The sequence below is a fragment of the Pelobates fuscus genome, chromosome 1, assembly GCF_036172605.1.
Source record: "Pelobates fuscus isolate aPelFus1 chromosome 1, aPelFus1.pri, whole genome shotgun sequence".
NCBI classification, from domain to species: Eukaryota; Metazoa; Chordata; class Amphibia; order Anura; family Pelobatidae; genus Pelobates; species Pelobates fuscus.
In genome coordinates this window covers 168,669,266-168,684,100 of record NC_086317.1, presented here as the reverse complement: position 1 = coordinate 168,684,100, position 14,835 = coordinate 168,669,266, and the positions used below count along the sequence as shown (strand labels likewise).

The following is a 14,835-nucleotide window of genomic DNA, read 5'->3' as shown; positions in this document are numbered from 1 at the left end:
TCTACAAAAATTCCCATAGACTTTTAGGATTTATGTAGATAAATTATTTGGAAAGGGACACTAAAGCCACCAAAACAACTCAATTGAGCCGTTTTTGTGCATGTATCATGCCCCTGAAGTTTCACTTCTCCATTTAGGAGTTAAATATTTTTTTTTCTTTTTATGCATAGTCACACTTCCCCTGGTCTCTCATTTTCAATCAGATGTAACTTACTTTAAAAGTTTTTTTTTTTTTATCTCCTGGTCCATAAATTGAACTTTAATCACATACAGAAGACTCCTGCCGGGCCTAGCAAGCTATTAACTGAGCGTGTGATAAGAAATTCTAATTTTAATATAATTTTGAAATAAAGGAAGTGTAAACATTATTTGACTCTTTACAGGAAGTGTTTAGAAAGGCTGTGTGAGTCAGTAGGGATGTGTGACTAGGGCTGTATAAACAAAGTGCTTTAAATGGCAGAGAATTGAACAGTGAAACTGCAAGGTGCATGATCTATACACCAAAATTGCTTCATTAAGCTAACGTTGTTTTGGTGACTATAGTGTCCCTTTAAATAATTTTACACTTCTAGCCTTTACTAAAACCTATGCCTCAATTTATTATATTGGTCCAAAAAGCCAGAAAATCCTGCCATTTAGGATAGGACGTGATTAGCCTTCTGCTGTTTGGGATATTGCCACTCCCGTGATCCTTTGTATGATCTGCATTGTAGTTTTCCAGCAACTGTGTCTATGCAATATTTCACTGACCTGATTTGACTTCATATTAATGGGACACTATAGTCACCAGAACAACTACAGCGTATTGAATTTGTTGTGGTGAGTAGAATCATTACATTCAGGCATTTTGCTGTAAACACTGTCTTTTAAGAGAAAATGCCATGTTCAAATTACAGCCTAGGGATAACTTCACTGGCCACTCCTTAGATGGCTGTTAGAGATCCTTCCTGGGTCATGGCTGCCTAAAATGCATCCAAACATTCAGTATCTCCTCCCTCTGCATGCAGACACTGAACTTTCCTCATAGAGATTTATTGATTCAATTCATGAGGAGATGCTGATTGGCCAGGGCTGTGTTTGAATTGTGCTGGCTCTGCCCCTGATCTGCCTCCTTGTCAATCTTAGCCAATCCTATTGGGACGCATTGTGATTGTATCAGGCTACCACTTCTGATGAGGTCAGCAGACTGCTTGCTGGTCTGAGACAGACAAGGCAGAGCCCGCAGCTATACGACTTGAATAAAAGTAAGATTTTGCTATATTTAGGGAGGCATAAGGGGCCCAGGGGGGGCTAGAGGTTGGTTTTAACACTATAGGGTCATGAATACATGTACTATTCCTTTAAATTCTACTTGCATAGTAGTCCAGGTTGGAAAAAAAAAGACTCAAGTTCAACCGATCTTTTGCTGCTTTTTCAAATAAAAAGATGGAAAAAAAATGAATTGAAGCCAGTTGTGTCTCAAGTAAGGGAAGCAAAATCTGGTTACTCATTGGTGCTGTTACTACAGATCTTAAACAGATTTATTTAGTATTTAATGTGTTGTATTTCCTTTTTGTATTTATCAGGTAAATTCCATATCTTGGAACAGTACAGGGGAATATATATTATCTGGATCAGATGATACAACTTTGGTTATTAGTAATCCCTATAATAAAAAAGTAAGTGGATGTGTTTTAATATTTATTTTATTGGATGTTTGATTTAATGTGATATTTTATGGAACATTAAATGTTATTTTCAAAGCTATTGCTCCATTTGTATGATTGATTGTATAATCATATACATATTAGCCATGTTTACCAGTCAGGAGAAAACATTACGTTGTTATACAGGATGAAAAAAAGACTTGCGTCCATCAAGTTCTCACAATTGTTTCTGCTATTGATGCAAAAAAAAAGAATACAGTTTGAAGCACTTTCCAATTTTGTAGCAAACTAGGAAAAATTTCTTCTCAAACATAGATCGCTCATTGTATGTGCCCTCATATTAAAAATATAACCCTGAATATTATTTTTTCCCCAGAATTCATCCTGTTTTAATATCGGTACAGACTCTGATAGAGCCACCTCTTCAGACAGAGAATTCCACATCCTTTTTTGTTTTGTAACGAACATTTTCCTTTGCCTTGGACTAAATTTCCTATGTCTAAATGGGTGACCTCATGATCTATGTATAGTCCTGTTTATGAGTATATTTTTCAAAAACGATTTTAGTATCTGTTGACCTATTAACATTGGAGCCAGAGGTAATGGACTGTCTCATGGCCTGTTACTGTAGCAGGCCAGTGGTATTAAGAACTCTCTTGCTCTATAACTCTTGGGCAAGGATTGGCCTTGTTATTGTTAGAATGAGAACTGGATACACTATGATCTTGTTTTTGTTATGATCCAATGATTGCTCGTCCCCTGGCCTGTGCTGATTTTAGCCAATCCAATGCTTTTCCCTATGGGAAAGCATTGGATTGGCAAATAATCGGCCATTTTGATGATGTCACAAAAGGGGCGGAGCCAGCGCCAGCAGACCCACGCGGCGCTGGAAATAAGGTGAGTTTTAAACTTTTATAGGGGGGATAAGGGGGGGCATGCCACCTAAATGGTGGGTTTAGCACTATAGGGTCAGGAATACATGTTTGTGTTTATGACCCTACAGTGATCCTTTAAGGTAATAATACACTATAAATACCAACCACATTTTTTTTCGTTTCGTTTTATTGGAGTGATCAAGTTTTGTTTACTGTGGTGTGTTTTATAAAGGGGGGTGGGGAGTTGTGTTGGCAAAAAGGTTTTGTTTTTGCAATTTGATTATTAAGTTAAAATGTTTCATATTTTTTTAACTGTACTTCTATACACCTCCTATATGTCAATATAATATACCTTGGATTACTTATTAAAGGAACACCCCAGTGTTTAAAATAAATAAGAACACTATTTAAATCTATCTATCTATGCCCACCACCCCCATATTCCTTACCTTTTTTCACAAGCTGCAAGCCCCCTGCTGCTGCTCTGCTCCACCCCCAAGGTACTGTTAGTGACAACAGTCTCCCCTGCCTATATGGACAAAATTGGCACACAAAATGGGCAAGTACGGCAAATGCCCCAAGTAAATGGAGCAATTGCATAATAGAATATTTGCCACAGGGAAACCTTGAACTAGTGTTTCTGTTTGAAAGCTCTCTTTGGAATGGTTGTTCAAACAGAGTGAAGCTGAGTCAAGAGTGAAGAGAGTCAGCTGGACAGTGAATTCATAAAAATGCAAATTTCTTCACTTTTATGAATAGGGATAAGGGGGGCTTGCAGGTTATCCCTAAAGCACTTTAGCAAGTTGGAGTGCTCTAGGTGTCTGGAGTGTCCTTTTGAAGCCTGCTTCTAAAAATGCCTGTGGCCACCCATGCCTTAAAGGACCACTATAGTGCCAGGAAAACATACTTGTTTTCCTGGCACTATAGTGCCCTGAGGGTGCCCCCACCCTCAGGGACCCCCTCCCGCCGGGCTCTGGGGAGAGGAAAGGGGTTAAAACTTACATTTCTCCGGCGCCGGGCGGGGAGCTCTTCTCCTCCGATCCTCCTCCTCTCCTCTCATTCGGCTGAATGCGCACGCGCGGCAAGAGCTGCGCGCGCATTCAGCCGGTCTCGTAGGAAAGCATTATCAATGCTTTCCTATGGACGCTTGCGTGCTCTCACTGTGATTTTCACAGTGAGAATCACGCAAGTGCCTCTAGCGGCTGTCAGTGAGACAGCCACTAGAGGCGTTGAGGGCTGGATTAACCCATTTATAAACATAGCAGTTTCTCTGAAACTGCTATGTTGATAAAAAAAATGGGTTAACCCTAGCTGGACCTGGCACCCAGACCACTTCATTAAGCTGAAGTGGTCTGGGTGCCTAGAGTGGTCCTTTAACAATCAGTGAATAACAAAAGGAGGTGCATTTTCACTTCAGATCAAAACCCCAAGTGGCAGGATATCTGTCACACCAAAGAAACCGATCCATACCACCTAACTGTAGTTAGTGCATTGCTTGCAAAGGAGGAATCTCGCATCTGCTCACATGCATTTTTGTACTGGCATGCATTTTTCCAAGCAAAACACCAGTTATACTTGTGCATAGAGCGTTGCAAAGGTATACTTTTCCAGAATATGTTTGATTTATCTTCTCTAACCCAGAGAACTGGAGTTCTAACTCAAGATGTAAGAACATTTAAACTGGGGCCCAATTATTTCTGTGTGATGCAGATCAATGTGCTGCAGATTACCCGCATTGACACGACTTCTTCTTTGTAGAGAGAATTCAAAATGAACAAGCTGTGAGACAAATCATATGGTCCTTGAGTAGCCATAAACATGGACCCTAATTTATTGGATTCCTTTGCCTATTGTTTTCTTTAGGGTAATGTTAGATGTTTGTTTTCAAGTTGGTCAAACAAAGAGCAAATCTGTGTAGTTTTAAAGTTTGCTTAACCAAATTTATTTTCATCTCTTGTAGGTGCTAACACGGATCCGCTCAGGTCACAGGGCAAATATATTTAGTGCAAAGTTCCTGCCTCTCACCAATGACAAGCAAATTATATCCTGTTCTGGAGATGGAGTTATATATTACACAAATATTGAAAAAGATGTGGAAACAAATAGACAGAATCAATTTACCTGCCATTATGGAACGGCATACGAGGTAACATATGGCAACATATGAAGACCTTTTTATGGTCTTGCTTTACTTTTTCAGTAGCACACAGAAAACTATATGTTACATCCAAATGTATTAAATGTGATAATGTTACCTTTAGTTTTTCTGCGGATTTTGTCCTACCTACTCTGTAGACACACTACCCACAATGTTAATACAGTGTTTTTTAAAAGAACACTATAGGGCCAGTGTCTCCATGCAGAGGGTGTATATGCTGAATGGCAGTGCTGCTCACTAGTCAGCACTGCCCCAAGAAGCACCTTTAGTAGCCATCTGTGGAGTGGCCAGAGGAGTAATCACTAGGCTGTAATGTAAACACAGCATTTTATCTGAAAAGACTGTGTTTACTGCAAAAATCTTGAAGGGGGGAGTGGAGATTTGGAGCTAAGGTCTATAATGGCTGGCCAAAGATTTAAATCTTCATGGCGTATCATAAAGTTTGACAGCCAAAGACTGTTTTTAGTGTTAGCAAAGGGCCTTATTTATGTTTTCTTTTTTGGAGTTTTATGATATACATTTATTAACCATCTTGGAAAATGGGCACAGCTGTCGGATCACCTTTCAAAATTTCAGATTTGAGTTGTTTGGCTATTTAAAGGAGCACTACAGTGCCAGGAAAACAAACTCGATTTCCTGGCACTATAGGGTTATTAGGTCCTGTCCCCCCTCTCGCTGGGCTGAAGGGGTTAAAACCCCTTCAACCACTTACTTTAATCTATCGCGGGCTCCCTCGGCTCTGGTGACCTCTCCTCACCCTGCTGACATCAGCTCAGAATGCGCGGCCAGAGCCGTGCACGCATTCAAACCGCCCATAGGAAAGCATTACTCAATGTCAGGTAACAGCCACTAGAGGCTGGATTAACCCTCAATGAAAACATAGCAGTTTCTCTAAAACTGCTATGTTTTTATCTGCAGGGTTAAAACTAGGGGGACCTGGCACCCAGACCACTTCATTGAGCTGAAGTGGTCTGGGTGCCTATAGTGGTCCTCTAAATGTTTAGCCGCCTAAGCGGGGTAATGAAATGCTATTCCCATATATCTGTCCCATTTGACCAGGCCTCCTTCCAAAACTTCTGAGGTGGTCTAATTCTTCTGGCCATTTTTTTTTTAATTAATTTTTTATAGTGTTTGGTGTTTTTCTATGATTTGTACACAAGATGCTATGTTTGGGGGGTTTGCCTTCAGCTAATCTCTACCAATAATTGTTAAGGCTGCTATAAATATATGGTATATTAGATATTTAGATGGTAGAGTAATATTCTTAGGGAAAAGTTGTAGCAAAACCATTTTAGGGGTTTTGGGGAGATTTGCTCCTGTACAGTTATATATCATTTGTGCTAATATCCATCCAGAACTGTGTTAATCTTGGGTACGACCACCAGGTTTGCAACATAGTACCTGTGTCCAACAGTTGTCTCCAACAGTTAGCTGGAGGCTTTGGGGTTTCCATTGTTTAGTCGGGCCGGAACCATATACCACCGAAATAGTATTTTCCTTGTTCTATATGATAAGTACACATGGTAAGGGGTTTATGTCCTTGTAGGATTCTCTTCCATGAGGATTCACTTCGGGTTCGCTTCAATTCCTTTTCCCAAGGTTTACTAAAGGATAATTTATGGATATTGGTAACGGCAATATCCTCTGCATGTAGCATTGAAATCAGTTTTTTCATTTTCATTTGTTTCAAACATATATATATTTTTTAAATGTCTGTAAGCTGCTGCCCATTTACATTTTTCTGAGATTTTACATAATCTTTCATAAGCCAAGAATATATTTGTAAATATGAGAATTTAGATACATCCAAAATACCGTAATTGATTTTGAGTATTTTAAAATCAAGAATTTGATTGCCATTGACAAAATTGTATATATGTGTAAGACCTTAACGTTGCCATATATTGAAATTAATCTCTTGTATGACAGAGGCTAGCACAACTATAGGCAGGGTAGGTGAGATATGTGTGGATAATTTCTTTTTACAGCTGTATTCATCCCATATTTAAAGTGAAAGGGCTGTTGTAGGGAGTTTGTATGTTGTGCTTCTATATTAGCCCAATGTTTTGGGACAGTATAATGAGAAGAAGAAAGTAGGGTGCTCATAATTGCTGCTCGATAGTAAGAATGTATGTTAGGCCGCCCCATCCCTCCTTGTTGGAAGGGTTTGTATAATGTGGCGCCCTCTACTCTCGGTCGTTTATTAGCCCATATAAAGATGTAGTGCTTTGTGCCTCTTTGAGGAAAGTAGATGGGAGGTATATGGGGAGGATTCTAAATGGGTATTGGAGTCTCGGAAGGACCATCATCTTAATTGCAGCTATTCTACCTGTCCATGAGATATATTTCCCCTTCCAATTTTGTAGTTGGGCTTTTATGTCTTTGAGTAATATTAAATAATTTGTTTTATACAGATTAGTTGTCAGCAAGGTGAATACCACTCCTAAAAATGTAAGGTGCTCCTTACGCCAATCATACACAAATGTTTGTTGTAGAGCTGTTATTTTCTCTTTAGGGATATTTATACCCATTGCTTGGGTTTTGCTTATCTTAAGTTTATAATATGGACACTTTATAGCTTGCTAGTATGTTATGTAAATTAAATCTAGGGTTACCAAGAGATCTTCAGCAAATAACGTGAGTTTATATTCTGAACCTTAATACCAGGTATGTTTGAATTTTCCCTAATTAAGTGTGTCATCGGTTCTAAAGCTAATATGTACAGTAGTGGAGATAGAGGGCAACTCACACGTCCTATTTTGTTAGAGAGAATTGATGTGACATAAAGCCGCTATTAACACCCTGGCTGTTGCATTTGAATATAAGGGCCTGTACTACTGAAATAAATTGTCATGGTAATCCAAATTTTTTCAGAACCACGAGGAGGAAGCCCCAGTGCACCCTGTCGAATGCTTTTTCAGCATCCAGAGAGAGGAATACACTGGGTGTGCTTTTCTCAAAGTAAGATGCTTGTGTCCTTAAGTACAAAACAAGCAAACTGAATCTGTATATATAATTGACCGTTCCTCTCTTCCTTAGTCTAGTACATGCTATTGAACTGTGAATAACATAGCAGAGGTAATTAAAAAAAAAATATAATAATAATAATAAAAAGTTTGATTTAAAGGAACACTATAGTCACCTAAATTACTTTAGCTAAATAAAGCAGTTTTAGTGTGTAGATCAGAGGTAGGCAACCTACGGCACTCGAGGTGTCTTTACACGGCACTCAAAGCTGCTAGAGCCAAACAGGCTCTGGCCTATCAGGAGTCCCAGTAAAACTTCAAATATCTGCTAATACTAAAAGATGGTGAAGGACAATCCTCAATTTAAGCATTGCAGCACATAGAGGAAATGATCTCAGATCACTTCCTTCAAGCACTTGTGAATGGGAATCCAAAACGTAGTAGAGCAGCCTGCAGCTGCTGTTGCAGCTCCTGTCTTTGACCTGTACCAGGCCAGCCTGGTCCCCACTGGACCCCAGGGAAGCCAACCATACTGCTAGATATACACAGATATTTTGGATCAAACCAAGTGTTTATCTTAGTATCTGCTCCTTTCCAAATTGTTAAAATAAATGCGTGCACGTTTTGAAGTAAATTACACTGAGAGGTAGGTATCAGGTTAATGAAAAACTTTGGAATGTTTACTCAGGGGGCGGCAAGCCCCTTATAAAGGCAAAAATACATCATATGCAAAAATGTAGATAACAGAGAGAATACATCTCTAATTGGTTAGGTGTTAAGTGTCTCATCTAATGCACATCCTACGAGGAGTGATGTCACCATCATCCCGGGATTTTACTCCGGATGTAGGTGCCATTTTGTTACACGAGGTAGTTAGTCGGTGGGAGCGGGTGCTCTAGCAGCCATTTTGAGTAGATATTGAATACAGGTATACACAGTAAATAGACATTTTTACTATCACTAATTTACATTCATAACACAGAAATGAAGAATAACCCTCCCCTTATACAAATAATACGAACAGCCCACACACAAACATACACACAATCTGCACAAACGTAACCCGCTAACAATCCACATACATGCACACAAACTCCACATGCAGCCTTTCACATGCAATACCCCAAACAGCCCACACACACTACCAAACACACAATGTGACACAATTCCACAAGCAGCCCTCATACACAGCCCACATTCATATGTATCATACACAATACCATAATCTACTAATAAACATATACAATATAATAGCTCATATACGCACAAATACAATGATGCAAAGCAACTGCAGTAAAAATAACACAAGCAGAATACGGCAGCATACACACCTAAATGTAAAAAAATAGGACCGACACGCTACGGGACATCACAATCCTATATCGGCACAGTGCTGCTAAAAGGTTGCCTACCCCTGGTATAGATCATTCCCCTGCAATTTCACTGCTCAGTTCACTGTCATTTAGGAGTTAAATCACTTTGTTTCTGTTTATGCAGCCCTAGCCACACCTCCCCTGGCTATGATTGACAGAGCCTGCATGAAAAAAAAACTGGTTTCACTTTCAAACAGATGTAATTCACCTTAAATAATTGTATCTCAATCTCTAAATTGAACTTTAATCACATACATGAGGCTCTTGCAGGGTCTAGCAAGCTATTAACATAGCAGGGGATAAGAAAATCTTAATTAAACAGAACTTGCAATAAAGAAAGCCTAAAAAGGGCTCTCTTTACGGGAAGTGTTTATGGAAGGCTGTGCAAATCACATGCAGGGAGGTGTGACTAGGGTTCATAAACAAAGGGATTTAACTCCTAAATGGCAGAGGATTGAGCAGTGAGGCTGCAGGGGCATGTTCTATACACCAAAACTGCTTAATTAAGCTAAAGTTGTTCAGGTGACTATAGTGTCCCTACATAATTTGGGATTCCGATGTGGTAGTGTGCTCTTGTTAGTCAATTGAAACAATGTGATAATGGGCTACAAAAGGGCTGATTTGTGATGGTTCGAAAGAGAAATACAAATTGCCTTGTAAATACCCCAAAAAGAGAAGTTGTTCACCTTAGCCAGTATAACCTATTGTGATTTGGAATCTTAGATCTGGGCTCAGCTGTAATCTTGCTTTTACAGAAATCCATGGTGTTGGACATTAAAACTATATGGAATGTTACTTTCTGGTTTTGGATATTCGTATGTGTTCTGTTCCCATTCCATTCTTTTCATACCATTCCCACCATACAGTTTGCATAATTCAAAATTATTCACTCATTGTTTGCTTTATATCATTATTCCGGGTGTAGCTGCATTTTCTTTGATGTTTAGGCTTTTTCATTTTTGTAGACTTTGGATTGTGACTCAACAGTTTCGATACTATGCCTCTGGTTACTAAACTTGGTGCCTGACACTTTTTTTCCTTTGCTGTGTAACTTTGTAATTGGACTTTGATATTTTACATTTCCCTCCTTCCTTCTGCTAAGTCTATATGATTTTACTGTCTTCAGCATAATCTCCCTAAAGACCCTATCCCAACATAGAACATCCTGCTTATTTAGTCTCTGGTTTTTATACATTTTTACTGCCTGTAAAGGAGAACGTTTCCTTTTTATTATAGGATCCTAAAAGACTGTTATGACACAATTATACCTAAGTAAGCCTCTTTGAGAATGAATCATCCTGAGTAGTTGTTCTATCATGTTCCTTCAGTTGTGCTTCTCGTAATGCTATAATCCAGCATAACCGCCAATTGCGGTTGCTGTGTGTGTACAGTGTATCAGTCAGCCATGATAAAACCATACGAAGGACCACATACTATATACATTTTCAACAGTAACTTACTTTTAAACAGTCCCCATTTAATGTCCACTAATGGTCTTTATGGACCGGGCATCTGTCCAACTTCTAACAATTTTAATGCACTGCAAAAGAGCTATTAAACTGCATTCTTGTGCCATACATCACAGCCGTAATTCAAAATATGAAAGAATCTGATTTACGTGCAGTGACTGCATTGCTAATTTCTACACTTACTCGTTTGAGAGAACAGCAGTACATTATAAAAAGATGACGCAGAATGATTAAGAATGCCAGTGGAATACATTCTCTCCCAGGCTAAGAATTCCTGCTGGTGTTTGTCATCGCTCAAATTAATGCTTGTTGGTTGTAGTTTTACAAATGGCTTAATAAAAAATTACACTAATGGCCAGTAGTAAACCGCAATAGCAGATCTGTCTTATAAAAAAACAATAATAAGTATTAATGCACTTAATTCTGTTTTATAATGTCATGTGACATGCCAGTAGAAAACTCCATGTGAACAAATTCAGTTTTTGATCACGACTGACTATTCTTTTCTGAAGTTGACAATTCCATGTAGGGTCAATAACAGATGAAGACTGAGTCATAGGTAAACAAGATATTCTTCTATATGCATTTGTTTGAGGGTTACCCCCTCCTTTTAGGAGTTTGACCGTATGCGATTTCACGTAGAGACTATCCAATAGCCCTTGACTTACATCCGGGCTCCTGGACTGTACTCTCGTTTTAATACTTCTCTTATTTCTGAGTCATAGGAAAGCCTGTCAGCCACAAATGCCCCCTCAGGCTCACACAATAAACATCAAAGATGTATAAAGGAGACTGTTGTGTTTTTGTCTGTTTTCGTTCGGACAAGGTGTGACCTCTAGTGGAAAGGGTACATCTGTCAGAAGGATTTGCTCCTCCTTTTCCTTACTTCTCTCCGAATGATGGTAGAAAAAGTTGAAGCAGTGAAGGTTTTGTTTTCCTTCTAAAAAGAGCTCCCCACCCCGCCATAAAGTTATCATTACTCATTCTCCCTGCATAGAGTTACATGATCTGAACGTCAACATAAAGTTTAAGGATGTCACTATCAGACCTGCAAGAGGCTATTCATATCTTCGAAAACTGTGTTGGGAAATAATGATATTCAATGTTGAAAGACTGTTTACAGATTGCTTGTCACTTGATAATATCTCATGACTTGACAAGTCAGATAATCTTCTGTCAACCTGTTTGGTTGTGTTTTTGTTTTGTTTATCTCCCCCTAAAGCATCTGTCAGTATAAATTATACACAAGCTGTTGGGTAATATTGCAGTTGAAGATATCACTAGTTCTTCCCGGTTTGATCTGTAGGATTTATTTGTTATGACAGAAAACGTTTCCACATCTATAACGTTCTTGCAAACCGAAAATGCAATTGTGGCGGTCTCCAACAAGTTCATTATATGATGTATCACAGAACCTAAAATTAATTGTAGATGAAAAATATTTTGTGTGTATTATTTTGGCTAGGAAACCTTCCACACTTGTTTATATAGTTTCAAAGTGGTCATACCAATTATCTTTAGCTACATGGATTTGATTTTAGACATGGGTTGTACTTTTCCATCCATTGTTGAATTTGTTCCAAATATCATAAAAGGAATTCTTAAAACCGTTATCTGTCTTCTCAGCTGTGAGAGATATTCCACTCTGACACAAAGCACGGTGTCCTACAAACAAGCAGTGCAGACCAACTGTAAATTAAACTGAAATGTTGACTTGTTTCTATAAGATAAACATAGAGTGCAAACTATTTAAAAGGATCACTCCAAGCAGTGACATGTAGTAGTTATGGTTCTTGGAGTCTATACATGAAGTGTTTTGCCATGAAATGCTGTACATACAGAGATTAATTCCTTAGCTGTTGGAGGTGTAACTCCACCTCTAGCAGTGTCTCTGGGCTGGCAAATATTAATTCTGTGCAAAATTTGCTAAATACTAGATTTAAGTGAGATTTAAACGATCACTCTAATGTTAAAAATTCACCATTGAATTGACCATTCACCTTTTAAAATACAAATATAAAGTTTGAGATACATGTATAATAAACTCAACATACTAAAAAGAATTGTTTTTACAGATCATGACCGTACCAAATGATCCTTACACATTTCTGTCTTGTGGTGAAGATGGCACAGTAAGATGGTTTGATGTACGAATGAAAACCAGCTGTACAAAAGAAGACTGCAAAGATGTAAGATCTATGTTTTGTGTTCAATCTTGTTGATCCAAGGAGAAATATGATTTATTGAGTGCTAGATGTATTTTTAAAGCCCCACTAAAGTCACTTAGATCACTTCACCTCAGCGAAGTGGTCTGGGTGCAATGGTCCTGTCATTTTTAACCCTGTAATGTAAAACATTGCGGTTTAAGTGTTCAAATATCTTTAGGTGAATATCCTATGTTGTTTAATTTATATAAATATATACTTTATTTTTTATTTATTTTAATTTTTTTTTGGCAATTTTGTTTTCTGTCATGGCTATCAAGCTTACAAGGCAAACATGCCAAATTCTAAAATCGCTCCACATTGATATTTCATTTTATTCCTTGTATTTTGTGACCTGTAACTACCAAATATAAACTAAAATCCTAGATTTATTATGGACTCTTTAACCCCTTCAGGACGGAGTCAATAGTGCACGTTCTGATCAAAACAAAACGTAAACAAAAACTGAAATTTCCGCTATATGTCTGTTCAACCGTAATTCACCGCTGTCACATTAAGTGCACCTACACTTATTATATATCATTTTTGTTCAGGAGAAACAGGGCTTTAATTTATCATTAACTAGTCATATATGGAACATAATTTATTATGAATAAAATGTGAGAAAATAAGATTTTTTATTTTTAAAATTTGTATTTCCGTCTGACATTTTAGCTGTGAATGTCATAATACTGTTTTATACGGTTCTACTGCAAAAAAATGCGCATATTTGTAATCAGCGATGTCTCACGAGTACAACAGTACCCCCCATTAACAGGTTTTATGGTGTTTTGGAAAGTTTCAGGGTCAAATATAGAACGTTCCATTTTCAAATTGAAATTTGCCAGATTAGTAATGTTACCTTTGAGACGGTGTGGTAGCCCAGGAATGAGAATTACCCCCATAATGGCATACCATTTGCAAAATTAGACAACCCAAGGTATTGAAAGTGGGGTATGTTTAGTCTTTTTTAGTAGCCACTTAGTCACAAACACTGGCCGAAGTTAGCGTTCATATTTGTTTTTGTGTGAAAAAAGCAAAAAACTAATATTTGGCCAGTGTTTGTCGGCAGTGATTTCGGTGGATACATTTTCTATAATATAATGTATGGGGGCACTTGAAGAGAAATGCTTAAATTACGGTGGAACAACCCTATAGCTCAAATTAAAGTAACAAACAAAACTTTATTTTGCTGTTTTATGTTCTTCCAGGATATATTAATCAATTGTAGACGTGCTTCTACTTCAATTGCTATTTGTCCACCCGCACCATATTACTTGGCAGTTGGCTGTTCTGACAGTTCAGTGAGAATATTTGACCGTCGTATGCTGGGAACAAGAGCAACAAGTAGGTATTCATGGATTAGTGTTTTACTATTGAAAGGGGTTTATTCTTACAGTATATGTTGGGTTTTGTTATGTGCTCTTATTTTGAAATTAATGCATAAGTAATATTTATGGGATCTCAGAATTGTCAGGGAATTGGAAATTTTCAGGGGTGTGTATGCATTTCTATGGGTAGATATTGTTTAAAACTCATTATCGTATGGATGGAGTATTAGCACAGATGATGAATGGGAACTACACCTCTGAGTTTAGCTGCCACCGTTTAAATGGAAACCGTGGGGCTGTAACTCCCATTGACCTCCGTTCCACCTCCCTAACACTAACGTCAACCCTGATCTTAACTACAATTCTAACATACTAACACAAGCCTTAAAATATCGTGTAATGTAAAAGATAAATAATGGCAAACCATGTGTTAATGGAAAATAATACTGTCTGATGGTCTTAGACACATGATCAGCCACCAGACTGAAGGTATGGCATTTAACAGACTAGGAAAGCTTGGGTAGTTCTAATTCCCTTTGACTCCAAGATAAATTAAATTTGAATCTACATGTTGTATACTTACCTTTTAATCTCCCTTTTCTGCAAGCCCTAAAAGGTGATCTGCCTTTAATGTCTAGAATTAATCTGCAATGTATCTTCTAAAATCTATTCCATTTGTTAATAGACAGTAAGAGAAATTTTAACAGTTGGGGAAAATCTCCTCAAGCAATAACATAAAATGTATATCTGTGTGTAGTCTTTAGTAGATCGGAACATTCTAAAATAGGAATATTGTTCTATGACCTGATTTGG

At 38.0% G+C, this 14,835-nt stretch overlaps 1 protein-coding gene across 5 annotated transcripts in view; it reads left to right on the top strand.

The window, feature by feature from the left end:
- The window catches only part of DCAF6 (DDB1 and CUL4 associated factor 6), a 195,544-nt gene that overhangs the window by 62,677 nt on the left and 118,032 nt on the right, over positions 1–14,835 (top strand). For all 5 annotated transcript variants that reach the window (XM_063452129.1, XM_063452138.1, XM_063452148.1 and 2 more), the window contains exons 4-7: positions 1,566–1,658; positions 4,482–4,667; positions 12,563–12,676; positions 13,903–14,038. In XM_063452129.1, coding sequence (XP_063308199.1) covers positions 1,566–1,658; positions 4,482–4,667; positions 12,563–12,676; positions 13,903–14,038 — 529 coding nt within the window. The remainder of the gene's footprint in view (positions 1–1,565; positions 1,659–4,481; positions 4,668–12,562; positions 12,677–13,902; positions 14,039–14,835) is intronic.